At 33.1% G+C, this 15996-nt stretch overlaps 1 protein-coding gene across 1 annotated transcript; it reads right to left on the bottom strand.

Annotated features, from left to right (window-relative positions):
* Window positions 1-3901: 3901 nt before the first annotated feature.
* Window positions 3902-9179, bottom strand: LOC113523433 (ets DNA-binding protein pokkuri). The gene is made up of 5 exons (XM_026909412.3): window positions 8917-9179; window positions 6666-6942; window positions 5870-6421; window positions 5530-5779; window positions 3902-5441 (listed from the first exon to the last, which is right to left on the bottom strand). Exons 2-5 carry the CDS (start codon window positions 6931-6933, stop codon window positions 5096-5098), a joined length of 1416 nt encoding a protein of 471 aa, XP_026765213.1. The 5' UTR covers window positions 6934-6942; window positions 8917-9179; the 3' UTR covers window positions 3902-5095.
* Window positions 9180-15996: the final 6817 nt, after the last annotated feature.

Raw genomic sequence — 15996 nt, 5'->3', positions numbered from 1 at the left:
GTTAGAATTGACGTATTTCGTCATAGTCGTAGAATACTGACGGATCTTTATATGTAATATTTGTTAGATCCGTCAGTATACTACGACTTTGACGATTTGTTATTATTTTAATTTGAATACTTGTCGCTTCAGAGTGTTATTTTAAATGCGATAATTTTCTCTGTCGATTCATATACAATATGTTTGTTATGGTTCTAAATATTTAAATAAGTGAAAAGTTTCAAGCGTATTTACACGTAAAACATGAAATATATGATACAGCACACTTAATTTTAACTACATTCACTTAAAATTAATTCCACTTCAAAATATGAAAATAATTAGAAATTATTTTTTTTCATACTCACGCAAAATCAGCTTCGAGCATATATTATATTGTGCAAATTTTGCCAATTCCGCAGTGGAATCGTATATAACTGGATAAACAAATTATTAAACATCTTTAAATATAGTAAAAATGAATGTAAACATATTGTAACAAATTGGCTATTAAAACAAACCTATAACGATACGGAAAAAGTAATAGAAGTAATAAAATTATAATAGTGTATAACAGCGTTATCTACGCTTAAGTACATAATTAATTAAAACAATAGAAAAGGAAGGGTATAATAAAACAAAATAAAACATATATGATATTTTTATTTGTAATTCGAATACAACATATACCTAATATAACACATACACACACACGCACACACACACACACACACACACACACACACACACACACACACACACACACACACACACACACACACACACACACACACACGCACACACACACACACACACACACACACACACACACACGCACACACACGCGCACGTACACGCACACGCACACGCACGCACGCGCGCTTGCACACATACACACACACACACACACACACACACACACACACACACACACACACACACACACACACACACACACACACACAGCGCGCGCGCGCGCTCGCACCTCTTTGTTCTAATATTAAATTATATTTATTTTTACTCCACGCAACTACCTTTTACTTTGAATTGTCAATACTTTATTATGGGGGGGCACCTGGTGTCTAAGATACAAGTTACGACTTAGTTTAGGCTCCAGATCTCCCACAAATTATGATACTTTTATTTTGTATAAAGTAAAATGTAATATTATTATACATTGTAATTTGTGGAGATGAATAAACTAATTTTTATTTTATATTTTTTTATTTTTTAAATACAATAATATCCTATCGTCTGTCTCGCTCTAACATACAGGTTATTATATTTTCAATCTTTTACATTGCCAGTCTATATACTTCATAATTGTCATTATTTCACCTATTCATTGGCTTACTGTTGATTATAGGTCCGACGGCTTTAGGGAGGGAAGGAATTATTAGTAATGGGGACAAGCAGCTTCATTGCTAGCAATATATCTAATCGGGTAGATCGCTATTGTCCCCTCTACAAATCATCGTGGTTTATTCTCTATGAACCTATAAGAACCTAATATACCTTTACCGGAGGGAAAGGGATTGTTAGTTATGGGGTATAACTGTCCCATTGCTAGCAATACACCCTATCAGGTCGACCTCCACGTGGTTCCCCCTGGAAACCATCGTGGTAAATTTTAGTGCAATTCGTCATGATTGGCTAACTGACCTGCTTTCATTGTCACCTATCATCCCTCACTGGTGCCCTACCAGCGTATACCGTTAGTGCAGGCAGGGTTACTATTTCATTATCATCCATTAAAAAAATATACCTTTACCTGGAATTAAACATGGTGGTTTTCAGAGGAGAGGGGCCGTGAGAATATCGATCTGGCAGGGTATATTGCTAGCAATAGAGTTGCTAGTCCCCATTACTAACCATCTCATCTTGGAGGGGGGGATTGTTACTAATGTAAAGTAAATAAACTATACATTGTAATTTAGCTCAATAAACTAATTATTATTATTATTATTAATGTCGGCTACCAGTCCCATTGCTAGCAATATACCCTGTCAGGTCGACCCCCACGTGATCCCCCTGGAAACCATCGTGCTAAATTCCAGGTATATTCATGACGATGGGCTAATTGACCTGCCTTTTCATTCTCACATATTCCTCAATGGTGACCCGCCATCGTATAGGTAGCGCAGGTGGAGTTGTGATTCTATTATCACCCATTTAAAAAAAACCCTAATCGTCTTCCTCACTGATTAGTTTTTATCATCTACCATTGTTCCCCGTTACCACGCCAGCGTATACCGATAGAGCGGGTGGGATTATCATTTCATTTTCACTCCAAAAAAAACATTCAATTTTCTTAAAAAAGAATTTACTACTATTACTTTCTACACTATTTACAAAATAATTGCAATCATAATTTTCTTACATATATTTTTATTTTATAATTACTGAGCTATTCGATAATAGATGGTGCTTATAGTTCTTTGAGTGGGTTATTCGTGCTATTGTAGGATTGAATTGATTAATCTTTGGAATTCACAATTTTTTATGATAGTTTTAAATAAATATGTTTTCAAAATCTATTATCCTCTCAACTGTGTCATGCAAAATGGTGGAAAATCCATATCTGTGGCGTCCCGTGAGCGGACTTAAGACAGACTAGGTATTTTTAGCGTATAGGTTTAAAAAACCTGATTTTTCCGAAATCTAATTGGAATTATACAAAATTAAAATTAGATTTATATTCCAATTAGATTCCTTATGTAATTTCTTACACTACACTCGAATTGCATTGCAACTGTTCTACGAGAAATAAAATGGGGTCACCTATAAATTACTTTTTATTATTTAATTATTAAAAAACTAAGACCTTGCTGGATGTAAAATTATATATTTTTTGTACAGTATTATATATTTGATAAAATAAAAATAAAATGGCTTATGTTCCAATACATTTTTTTATACAGCACTTGTTTATAAACATGGACCAAAAAAGGTCCTTCTTCAATTGACACTTAAGTGGGTATACTATTTTATTATTTTACGTACAATCTTGGCGTCAGGGACAAGAGGTGGTTTGTTTATAATAATTTAAGCTTATCACCAAGCTAGTTTAGACAAAATAGTATATATGACATTATTATGTATATGTCTACTCAGCGGACGCGACGCAGTTAAGAGGATATAGTAAATTTATTATCGTTCATCCTCTTGACATGTTCGAATCACTGCAGTAAATTCTGGTTACATCTACATTCTACATCATGTTAGTCATAAAAGGTGTAAACAATATATACCAACAATGGGCTTTAAATTATATTTTATATTTATCCAGCATCCAAGGTAAGCTATTCAATAACAGATGGCGCCTTTAATCTTGAGCAGCGTAGTAAGGTAGAAATTTTTAAAAATTTTGTTAATACCGGACCCCTTACATACTTTCAATATTAACATTTTCTAAATATTAATACGGTAACCGCTTACTATCAGGTGGGTTGTATGCTTGTTTGCCATCTGTGTTTTAAAAAAAATCAAATACTACTTTACGTTAAATACTTTTTCACAATTTTCACGATTTTGTTTGATACCTATAATTATTACTATTAGGTATCAACCATAAAACCAAAGGTCAGCTTGGAAGCTGACCTTTGGTTTTATGGTTGATATCAGATGGATCTGTTTTGTACGTTAATTCAGTTCGTATCGGAAAAAAGTATCATCATCTGAGATTTTATTAAGAAATTTAAGGTGGAGCCTTAAATTTACAGGAAAGTAATATAGCAGTATGGGGGGAGGGGGGAAGGGATTGTTAGTAATAGCAGTATGCTTATTTGTCATCACTGTGCAAGAAACTGAAAGAAAGGGTCAATCTTCTCTCATGGGAGTTCGTAACAGGTCTACGAGGAACAAGGAACTTAAAGAAGGTCAAGGCAGGTACGAGGTAATATGTAAATGAGTTAGATAAACATAAATAACATCTTTTTCATTTATTTTAAGTTATAATAAATCAGCCACAATATTTTTTTGTGAAACTTCATAATTATATTGTGTACATGTTGGAAGAGTTGGCATGCATTTGCCAAATAGAAATAATTGTAAAAATACAAACTCAGTTGTAATAGTACTTACATATACTAGGTACTTTGATAAAGCTCCTCTTTGTTTTACAAATCATACATACACTCTCTTTACAGTCTGTTCTTTTTAACCTATCTTATACTAATATTTACAAAACTATATTTAACTCTCTATGACATTTACCTACATTGATAAAAGAGATCACAGAAAATTGTAGCTGGAAATCTTTGAGTAAAAACCCTAGCATACTCGAGATGTCTACCACTTTTTGTTTTTATCACAGTGGACATTTTTTATTTCAAGGCATTTAAGGTACCTAATAAGATTTTTTTTTTATTGTCTTTTAGATCATATATTACTGAATATTTTACTCAGTTATAATTTATTTTAAAACTTTTATAGCTGCCATAAATAACGCATTTTTGAAATTATGTGGTAGGTACATTAAAGATTAAATTTTTCCGCAAGCTACAATTGAAATGGGTTGTAATAAAAAATAATTGGAAGACGATAATTCTATGTATGATATTTCATAACTCTGTTGATTTTTTTCTTATTACTTTTATCTACTATCCGTTTTTAGGTATATATATATATATATAAAAAAAAATATCCATACGTATATAGCTAATTAAATTATAAAATGCATTAACAGGCGCGTAGATTTACGCACACAGATATTTCTTTCGGCAATATATCTAGTTGTAACTGCGAGATCTCGGCAGTCCATTGAATGGTCCATTGCACAAATTTTAAAATAGTCTATATGATTTTAACACACATAAAATCTTCTTTCTTTTGCTAACTATTTAGGTAATTGACACTATTAGATAAAATCACTTGGCACAAAGGCATAATTTTAGGTCCATACCCTGTTTAACTCCAAGACCATATATAATTCGTCAAAGTTCTCTCAGTGTTTGTTTGCGTAATACAGCTTTATTAATAAACATGTTATTTTAGGAAGACTGGAATCCTTTCTGAGAGGAATTTGACTAGAATTTTAGCGGGTGGAGCTCTTTTCACACTATATCAACATAACCGTATCGCACTATAAGTGTTCAAGCATTTTCATTGTTTGTGATCATTGTTCACATTTTTCACTTTTAAGGTTTAGAGCGTAATGATCGCCACTATATTCAGGTTCACGTTTTAGCATCATGTTATCACCTATAAGGACACTGATGCGATGTTTGTCATGTTGCGAAGGAATAGGAGCGGGATCTGATCGCGCACGCTTTCGCCAGGGTTCTGATGCTGCCATGCTAAGGTCAGTAGGCATGTCTTCATCTACTGCTTCTTCTTCACAACGTTCTTCTTTCATCTCAGTTTTTACGGCGGCCTGGGGCACTACTCTCGTGGGGCTCATTTGTTGCCGCAGGAGTGAGATATTTTTAATGTTCTTAAGTTCAGTTGGGTTTCTTAAAAATCTGAGGAAAATAATGAAATGTTACATACGCCAAAATTCTATTTAAAATTAATGTTTAATTAATGTAAAAACAAGCAATTCATACATACTGGTAACAATGTCGTTCGCCTTGTACTTTTCGTAGGATATTGACACGATAGTAATATCTTAATGCTCGCGACATTTTGTCGTAGTTCATTGATAGATGATTTTTCTGAATTCCCCACAGTTTGGCAAGTCCAGCCGGGTCTACAATCTTGAATACACCAGTCTCTCTGTTTTTCCACGCAATGTAGTTTGTATACCTCTGCGTTGGGTCGTTTAATAACTGTTGTAGAAAGTCCCATAATAGGCGACCATCTGAAAAAAAAAATTACAGGTGGTTAGTTTCTTTTTTTATATTTTTCATACATGTGGAAATTGTAATTTGTTTTTAAACAACAAACTTACTTGTATTTGATTCTGGCATGTCGTTTGGAAAGAATTCTCTGTGTTGAGTACGGTAATGCGAATGTTGTACTGGAAGATTTTGTGGCGCTGGACTCGCCAGAGGAGTTTCTTTAGGAGATCGAGGCGGATGCCCGAATTGTGCTTCTTCGTCAGAATCAGAATGATTGCTTCCAGAACTAGCTGCTTGAGCCTGTGCAGGTACCGATGGGGCGTATGTAGGTCCATAGTTAACTCCGTCTCCACGTTGTGGACTTCCTGAACTATCTACTGATGGTGCTGGACTTAATGTTACTGAGTTTGGTTGGGCAGCAGCTACAGCAGCGCTATGAAAGTGATGGAAACCGTCGACAGCCCAAGTTGGTGTTGGTGGATGTGAGTGCGGTGATGGCGGATAAGGAGCAGCGCGCGCTGTTGGCGTTACCGGTGAAGATGGCACTCTTCCTAGAAGTGCTGCATCACGCACCAACATTTGTAAAACATTGTGCAAGACATCACCAGCACCAGGACAACGCTCTCCTAAGTCAGTTTTGGTCAATAAGCATAAAGCTTTTCCTGCAAAAGATGAAAGTAAGGGTAAACAAGAAAACTTCATGAGAGATGTGATGTACTCATTAAAGCTTAGACTGCAAGCCTCCCGCTCTTGGTCACTCCCTCTGGGTGACGTTCGGGTGGTTGATCGTGTGAGTGACATTGTGTATATATATATATATATATATATATATATATATATATATATATATATATATATATATATATATATATATATAATTCATTGCTAATAATATGTATAACTTACCATTCATTTGAAATAAATCCATATCAAAATTTGGCAAGTCAAATTCTCTTTCACACCATTTCAAGAAGATAGCTACATCATCTCTGGACCATAGTCTTGGTTCTGGCGGAAGGCTGGCTGGTAGTTGTGCCTTTGTATCGCCAAGAGGCGAGGGAGGCGGTGGCGCCCATGGCAATGGATACCGCCACAACAGTTCCGTTGGACTAAATGGCAGCGGTAATCGCTCCATACTTGGCCCCGACGGCAATTGCAAACTAACGACTTTCATCACGATTACCTGTAATTAAAAAATATTTATATATAGTTATAGTATTACAAGTAAAAGTTTGATTGTTAAACTAATCCAATGCTAAAGTGCGTATTAAAATCATCAAAATTATCAAACCTATTAAAATAATTTATACCAAAGAAGCTTATCTCCAAACGAAGATGGAACTCTAAAAATAATAAATTCGACCTTGAAGGATGTCAGCGCTAAGTGAAATTGAAATCAATTCCTTTTGTTTATATAAATTTTATTACCTATCATTCTAAACGAGAAAAGATACGAGTAAAATTATTCTTTAATATTTGTTGTAAAAAGTATCCCTGATTCTTGTTGAAACCCAATTTATTTAGGTATATAAACTTGTTAAAAACAATGAGCTAAAACACATACATTTGAAAGCTTTATCTACTCCGTGATAGGGGGCGCTCATCGTAGTTTTCTAGAAGTTATTTGTTCTAAAGATTACTTATTCTACACTATTTAATATGTCAACATTTATATAAGACGCTTCCTAATTGTTTTGTTTTCCGGTGCTTTTATTTTGTAATGCACACTTGATGAAATAATGTTTAAACGTTTTGAAAATATAATTTTATATTTACTATAATATTAAGTAGGAATTTATGTAGTTTTATTGGACTACTATGTTTGTTTTTTAATTTATGTAATTTATTGTCTTAAGACACTTCTTTGATGATGACTATAATAAATAGATTTAAACTAAAACTTTTTAATCGTTTCAAGCTACATCAAAAATGCGGATGTTCTTATATCATATATTTTTTTTCTTATTTTGTATGTTATGCGATACTTTTGCCAATTTTATTTTTTCAATAGATATACATGTCTAATTTTGTTACCGTTGAATGTTATGTTTTTTTTTTGCGACACTTGATATGGAATACTGATAAATATTTCCTCAATAAGCGGTATTGTTACTGACAAAAATAGTTTTTTTTTATTTTTGTATATGTAAATATATACGTTAGTACTCGTATATTTTGCAGCTGGTAAAGTGATTACATTTGTAATTTTGGTGTTCGAATAAGAGGGTTGAAATTTCTTTCTGATAATAATCTCATTAATATGTTACTTTCTTGGTATTGACTTTAAAAATTTGGTAGTATTCAACGTATTTTGTTTTAAAATTATCCACATATAATATGTCATAGCATGAACTCCTCAATCCTCACATCCGTCCTTAGTATTTAAGTTATCTCGGTTCGATAACCCAGGTTTTATATCAGTGGGTTTTTACGATACCTAATAATAAGCAAGTTTCAAGAGATAATTTCAGGTTAGTGTTGTAATGTTAAATTTTTGTGCTGATAGCTAATAGGCGAGGGACTAATCGATCTTTATTATTATTATCATCAGATTTCAATGCTTATAGGGTCGTTTCTTGTATGCCCCCTTGTTTTGCACTATGTTAATAAATTTAGGGTAGTCACCAGCTGATTCCGATTTTCGGTAGGATTACAACGAGATTGTTCCAAATCTGTCGTATAATAATATTACTTATATTTTTATCAATAACGTTTCAGCTTTTATCTAAATGAAATTTCTATTTTACTTTATTAATTCCATTAACAACGCCGGAATATTTAACTGTATACTGTTTCATTATTGTTTGTAAATTAACCACATGTTTATTTACAAATTTTTCGTAATCAAATTATGTATTAATATAAAATTTGGTATTTTTTATTATAGATTGAGTACTTTCATACAATATAAGAATTTAAGTTGTCTAATCATAACTAAGTAGGTTATACCTATAATAATTTAATATAACTTAAAATAATTGTTCTTGAGTGACATCGGCATAAATTATTTTGCTAATGAAATCATACATAGACTGCTATTGAGTGCTGCCGGATCTGAATACCATATCGTTAGGTACTATGTACAGTCGCCTTATCGGGCGCGGTCGGAAATGCGTGAGTCGCGATAGCGCGGTTTGCGATAAGCACCGCTACTTACCGGCTGAGCTGATCCGGAACTGGTTGCGACGTCAAAATCCTATAAATACGGAAATCGGGAATTTCAGCACATGTACATCGTCACAACACTAGTAGCACAAAATCCAGTGTTCACAGAGTACCAGGCACACGCGTAGCAGCGGCGGTCCCTCCAAACGTGTCGTGTTACGGCACGCCGTAAACCAGCAGCGTATCTGAGGGATCTAGCTCGCAGACAAGCGTCGCGGGTAGCTCTCCGACGCGGACTGATGATGATGCGGTAGCGGTGCGGGCGGACGGACGCGCGCCCGCCGCGCCGGCTCCCCCCGCCCCTCCCCTCGCACTGCTTCACATATTGCCGAGATAAAACTTTGGAAGCCAGACCAAGACCCATTTTTAAATAAAAATATGGCGCGAGTAATATTTCCGCAAAATGTCAGGGGTGTTGACGAACTAAGCCCTCCACAGTTGCAAAATAAGTTTAATAATAAATAGATATCTTTATAGGTACAACGAATGGGGAGTAGGCACTTACTTGAACGTGCTTGCTTAGGGCACGCGGAAGTGCTAGTTGTATGAGATTACGTCAGCGCGCCAGTTTTTAATAACTCGCAATATTTCCTTGTTTGCAGAGTAATTGCGGGTGCGACATGACTTGTTTTTTATTATTATATCTATCTTACCTAGCCTACCTATCTTATTTATGTAATTTATGGATGTGCTTCATTATCATATTTATTTTTTAATGCATATTTAAAAAATGTGACTAGAAATAGGAGATACGAAGGCAAGTTAATTTCATTAGAAAATTGCTTGCAAATCTATCCTCCAAGTCTCGGCAATACAAAACAAGAAAGGAAATGTCTGAGTAGCTGGACGATGCAGTTTCCTGGAGAACTGCAGAGTGAGACAATATTATTGCTAACCGGTTTGAGCTGAGCTCATTTGTTTCATCTTTGTGAGCATATGTATGGACTACAAGTTACGTTGGGTATTAATGACTATCATGTTTGTACTGTCATGTATCTCATCACCGTTTCTTTTAGGTTATACCTTCCAATCTCTTCCAACATATTTTAGAAAATATGTCTCGTAGATACAATATGGCAATAGACAACAATACAACTTGGTCTAATAATATTCATTATAGGCATTGTCTAGCTATCTGCTAGTTATTAGTGTTAATATTCATATGTCTGTATATTCAAGATGGATTATTGTTAATTGCAACAGTTTATGGTGTTTATGATCATTGAATTGATATCGATCGATGAATCACAAGCAGTGGATGACTAGTTATATAGCTAATGTTTAGTTTAAATCCTGGAGCAGACGAAAGTCAGAAGCCAATGTTTTAGATGTGTTGGCGTATACGTGTAGGTTGAGATTATCTTGTGTGCCCTGGCCGCCGTCCCACTACCGGTTCGAGACAGAAATATTCGGCAGCCAAGACGGAAGTGGCCTCGGAATCTTTACCTGTTGCTCCCTTCGCCCGCCCCGCGCTCCCATGTCTCATTCCGTCTCGTTTTCACGTTCGGTGGGCGCTCATAGTTGGTACGGTGGCGACACGCAGGCGTTTGTCGTGGAGTTATGTGCAGTAATTTGGAGAATAAAAGACTATGATGTTCGTCCATACGTGACCGTGACCGCAGAACTTGCCGCTACTTTCTTTGTCGACACTTTGATGTTATGCGTTTAATGTAATTCAAATAAACACTTGTCTGTTATTTTCGTACCGCCTTTTTAGATTGTTGTAGTCGCAAATTCTTTTAATTCAACGAGCAGTTACCTAATTGTTTAATTGTAAAGCGATGTGTATGTGACCTATAAATATAATAAATAATGTTATTTTAATATATATGTATTTTGACATATTAATGACATAATATAGTAGTATTAATTTTGAATCTTCAATTTGAATGAAATTGAATGCATTTGTCCGGTATGCATATATACCTATTCAAAACTAGGTAGGTACTTGATTATTATTTAGAGATGACGATGGTGGCTCGGTTGGAATGCGACGAATGGCCGGACTCGAATCTGAACACATGCGGAAGTGCTCGAAATAAGTTCATTGCGTGAGCATATACTTTTGGCCCTCACGGGATCATTATGATTAGTCACCTGTGAATTATCCTTTTATTATTTATTTAATCTTTAATATATTTTGAATTTTCAATAAATGCAGTATTTATAGTAGAATTAATATCACAATATTACGCATCAGTCAATCACAGCCAATAGCTACTAATAAAGGTATTATAAATGAAGTGTGTATTACCCATTAAAATTGAATATTTATTTAAAATATTGACATATAAGATATATCCTAATAACAGTTAATATAATAAAAGTATGTTTAGAATATACCTACGTTCCTAGGTAATTTATAAAGAAAACTATCCAGATACCACTATGATATTAACTATGATTGTGTTCCACAAAAAAAAACCCGACTTCAATTGTGGCGAAGCCAGTGTGATAATATTTATATGGGACTATTTTGTAAATATATCCTTTCAGATAAAAAAAAGAAGTTTCTAAATCGGTTTAGAACTGACGGAATTATGAGTTAGAAGAAAAAAGAGTAGAATATTATATAAATAAAATAGATGAGTAGATTTTGAATGTGTTTTCATTCAAAATGAATAATTGAACTTGAAAGTTGAATATTGGAACTTTAAAGTTTTAAATTCTAAAACAAAGCTTATGCTTAAATTTTTAATAACTTAAAGCAGATGTAATAATAAGGAATGAAGCATTACCAGCCTTAATGGCTTTGTACATTGAAAAAGTTAGAAAGTCTGGATATTGGAAAGAATATATCTTAAGTCAGGTGACTTAAGCGGAGAATAGATCATAGAACAATATTTCTAGATTGATAGGAAGCCATTTGAATTAGGATCGATACAATGCTGTACGATAATACCTATGTGTTTGCGCAAATTATAAATAAACGGGATACCATTATTGAGAAGACGTTCCACGATTTGTGAATTTTCAAATGTTTTTTCTTATTCCTGGTTGTGTTTTCTTGCTTTTGATGTTTTTATTAAAAAAAAAGAACAAAAATTGTAGCTTTGGCACTTGTAAAAGAAAATAAAATTATAAAATTATTTCAGTTTTTTAGATTGGTATTTCCTGTAGATACTAAATAGAGTAATATTATTGGGCAATCTACGTTATCAAATGAATTTTATTGCGAAAACTTTATAGGAAATTAAAGCCATGGCATAGTTTAAGGCGGAAATTAATACACGCTCAAAGAGGAAATTAGGAAACAGGCTGGAGATGCCGGACGTGGGGGTTAGGGAATAGGGAGAGACGTGTAAATTAGGGTTGACGAGTTTTCTCTGTAATAAATAATATTATGGCGTGGTATTCAGTTATTAATAACTTAAAACATAAAAACGTCACGATGTTCGTTCACACTACCATTCGATTACCCTTTAATTGATTTTAATGAAGTATTGTAATATACATTTGTATATTGTTAGGATTGTTTTTATTCCGATCAAAAAAGAAATGAATCCGGTGCAAAACAATGTTTGCCGGTTCAGCTATTTATATGTAATAACAATTTAAGTAGACACTTCATTGGTACAACCTAGGAACTGGCAATAAGAAAGTGCGCGTGCAACAACCTATATTGAACCTTATTCCATAGAATGCAAACCTATATTGCCAACCAACGCTACTAGTGATCGTACTGCACAAATATGTCATCATAACTATTCTAGTAAATAAAAGAGAATATTGGTATGCGAATAACAATGATTAACGATGGGAAAAGCGTTGCTAATATGCCGGAAGACTAACGGATGCCGACGCATTTTAAATTGCAATCATATGGAAATGGCAACGCTTCCTGTACACTGACCCGGATTAAGCGCATTTCTTATTACCATCAGAGTCGTGATTGCGTATTGAATCAATGTAATTGCTAAATAAATAGCTAATTGCAATTTGTAAGTAAAAGTAAATTCAAATCTAAACTAATATTATAAAGTTGTAAAGGTTCATTTTAAAAAATTCATTCATATATAGAATTTATTTTATATATTTATTTTATTCAAGAACTACGAAGCCGGAACTGGTCATAGATTCATGATAAAACAAATAATTTTTAAGGATAGATTTTTTTACTTTAAAATTTATTTTAAAAGAAATTCTTACTAATATTATTAATGTGAACATGAGATTGTCAGCTCTTGGTGCTTTACCAGCGACTTTGTTCATGTAACCAGAATATATTGATCGGCTGGTTAATTGATTAATTAAATTCTCAAAACTGTATTTACACCAACTTTTATGGCGATTGGGTGAGCCGTTCAGTTATCAATAGGTAACAAAGAAATTACTTTTTACAATCTGGGTGTTATAGTTTGGTGCAAGTGATATCACTAAGACTGTAGAAAAAGTTATTATACCATTCCATTGTGCGTTTAATGTTTATTTATTTACATTAATAAATGAAATGAAATAAATTTATTGCATAAAAATGTATTACAATATACTTGCAGATAATATAAGATTTTTATACATTTTGGCATCAAGATTACATTATACCGCTAATATGAATTCAACAGATAATTTTCCCTTTATTGTAACCGTTTCCATATACCTGGCTATAAAGATGCCATACAGTAACAGAAGAAAACAAATGCTAATTTTAAACGAGAAAATTATCATAATAATAAGAAAATAATAAATTATCATGTTATATCAACTATAGGTCTGTAAGTTTGGAAATAACTTCTGTTTGCATAAAATTATTTAAATTTAGCATTTAAAAGTACTTTAATCTCTACTAAAATTATAAATATGGAAGTTGGTTTGTTTGTTTATTTTTTCGCTTTAGGTGAACGACATAGACTACTATATATCTCGATCGATTAACAAATCACGCGAACCAAGTCGCGGGTAAAAACTAGTTGTATATAGACATTGTCTTATCCTCAGATGAATTATTATCTGTGTATCTGGTTCTATCGGCCAGTTCTGTAGATAGATAATCATGTCATGTGCTTGTAGACAGACATATTACGTAACTATAGCAACTTTATTAATCTGGGTAGGTAGTCGAATTTCCAAAATATTTCAACGTTTGCAATACGCAACAATAACCTACGAATGTTGCAACGTCTCGACGCACTTCCGAGCGGTTGCTCACAAACCGCGACCCCGATTCCACTGTTGTTCTCGTGTTACATAATCAGGTGGCAGTCAAAACTAGGCAATGATGTCACACCGAAAAATTGCGCCACTTAGCTGCCTTAGCAGGCACTGTTGTGTTATTGAGAAATCACTCTATAAGGGGTGTACGATGAATTACTAACAGTGCAATTATAGGTAACTAACTGTAACTATGATCTATTACGGTATTGTCAAAAGTAGCTCTTTATACTGTGCTTGTACGATAAAAAGCGTATTATAAGGAAAAAATTTACAGAGCATTCGACCATTACTGTTAAGATTTACATCAAGCAAATACTTAGCATTATCGATTCTTATATACATATAACTTAGTAGTTGTATTCACACAAATTAATAATAACACATAAAATTCAAGTTTAAAGAAAAGTAATAGCTGAGTTTCTCGCTTGTTCTTTTTAGCTGAAATTGCATTCCATATGGGCGGCAGAATCTAAAAATGGCTATTCAAAAATGCTTTAATTTTAGTTTACTTCAATAAAAATCTTTTTTTTTTTAATATATTATACTTTCCCGATTATTTAATGTAATCGTATTTACTAAAAGCAATTAGATAAAGATTTTTAAGAATATTCTTTCTTGGTTCGACTGCCATACTATAAGCAAGTTAGCTCATAGGATTTAAATTTAAATATTTTGTTGTTTGTATGTGCATTGTTTTTTAGTTTAAACCTTTTATATCTTATTTTGTTTACTTATTATTCATTTAGTATACATTCTATTTTATGAAAGCAATATTGTAATACTTATTTAATTTAATTAAATTCAATTTGAAATTTTATATTTATTTCTAGACATATTTTCTGATTAATTACGTCCATCTGTATATAGAAACTAAATAAACTAATTACAAATTTAACATAAACATTTTAAAATAGTTCAATTAGCTACTTCAATTCAGTATTAAATGACAATGTATTTCTATTTACGACCTTTTCAATCTTAAAGTAGGTATTTATGTAGTGATTATGGTTGGCAAAGAAATCGTTCACTTCCGTCGACCTCAGCCGATGGCAACTAAAGCAAAGTGCTTCCACTTGCGGTCACGCAATGGATAAGATGCTACTAACTCTTAGATAAACAGGTTTTAAAATTGTGAGTGTGCTCCTATAGCATACTGCTATAGCCAGATATTTTTAGTAAGATCGGTAAATGGGTCTATTGAAACGCCATTTCCTTTAAAACTAAAATATCATAGTGCCTAAATACATAACTTATATGTGTGGTTATTTGTAACATGCTAATGTTTTCGTATTTTAAAATGATCCCATTAACATAGATTTTGCGAATAAACTTATATATATATATATACCTACCCACATACATTATATTTATAGTGAAACCAATGTTCTGCAGATAGACAATTAATCCACGAATTTAACTAGTAACCCTCTGGGCTAGATTCTGTACGCACAAGTGTCACATGACAAAGCGACCCCTCCGTTTGTTGAGATCGACGTGATCAAAAAACCGGGTTGGGAATCTATATTGAAGAGGGTACACAATCGTACACCCTGTTTTGTTAGTTTCATTCGCATATTCATTTATATATTATACCTACTATTTATAATATTAATAGATAGATACTCTGTAATGTTTTTTCCTAAATATAAAACGGTCTTCTTTATGCTTATTTATAAATGAAATTTATAAATTTATTTAGGTAGTTAGTCTATTATCTAACTGCAGGACAATCTCTTCTTCGAAGTTACAAGCAGGTAATTCCCTAAACTACATTTTTTAAATTATCTAGTTCTAAAATTGTCTACGTAATTTTCAATAATCACATTTATGTAGTATATACCTACTTATTATAATACTGATAATTTTGCGAAATTTTTGTTTTATAGACCATTATTAACTAAATTTATAATAACTTTGATTT

This window comes from Galleria mellonella, unplaced genomic scaffold, assembly GCF_026898425.1.
Source record: "Galleria mellonella isolate WM207_F2 unplaced genomic scaffold, CSIRO_AGI_GalMel_v1 utg90, whole genome shotgun sequence".
NCBI classification, from domain to species: Eukaryota; Metazoa; Arthropoda; class Insecta; order Lepidoptera; family Pyralidae; genus Galleria; species Galleria mellonella.
The sequence above is the reverse complement of the archived record's forward strand: the minus strand, read 5'-3'. Positions and strand labels throughout refer to the sequence as shown.

Bases quoted from the DNA above. Each gene is read 5' to 3' on its own strand.
- LOC113523433 (XM_026909412.3), bottom strand. From the start codon at position 6,933: ATGAAAGTCGTTAGTTTGCAATTGCCGTCGGGGCCAAGTATGGAGCGA. The intron at 6,422-6,665 runs GTAAGTTATACA...CATCTTTTGCAG, and splicing joins GGATTTATTTCAAATGAATG to GAAAAGCTTTATGCTTATTG. The intron at 5,442-5,529 runs GTATGTATGAAT...TATTTTCCTCAG, and splicing joins GGCGAACGACATTGTTACCA to ATTTTTAAGAAACCCAACTG.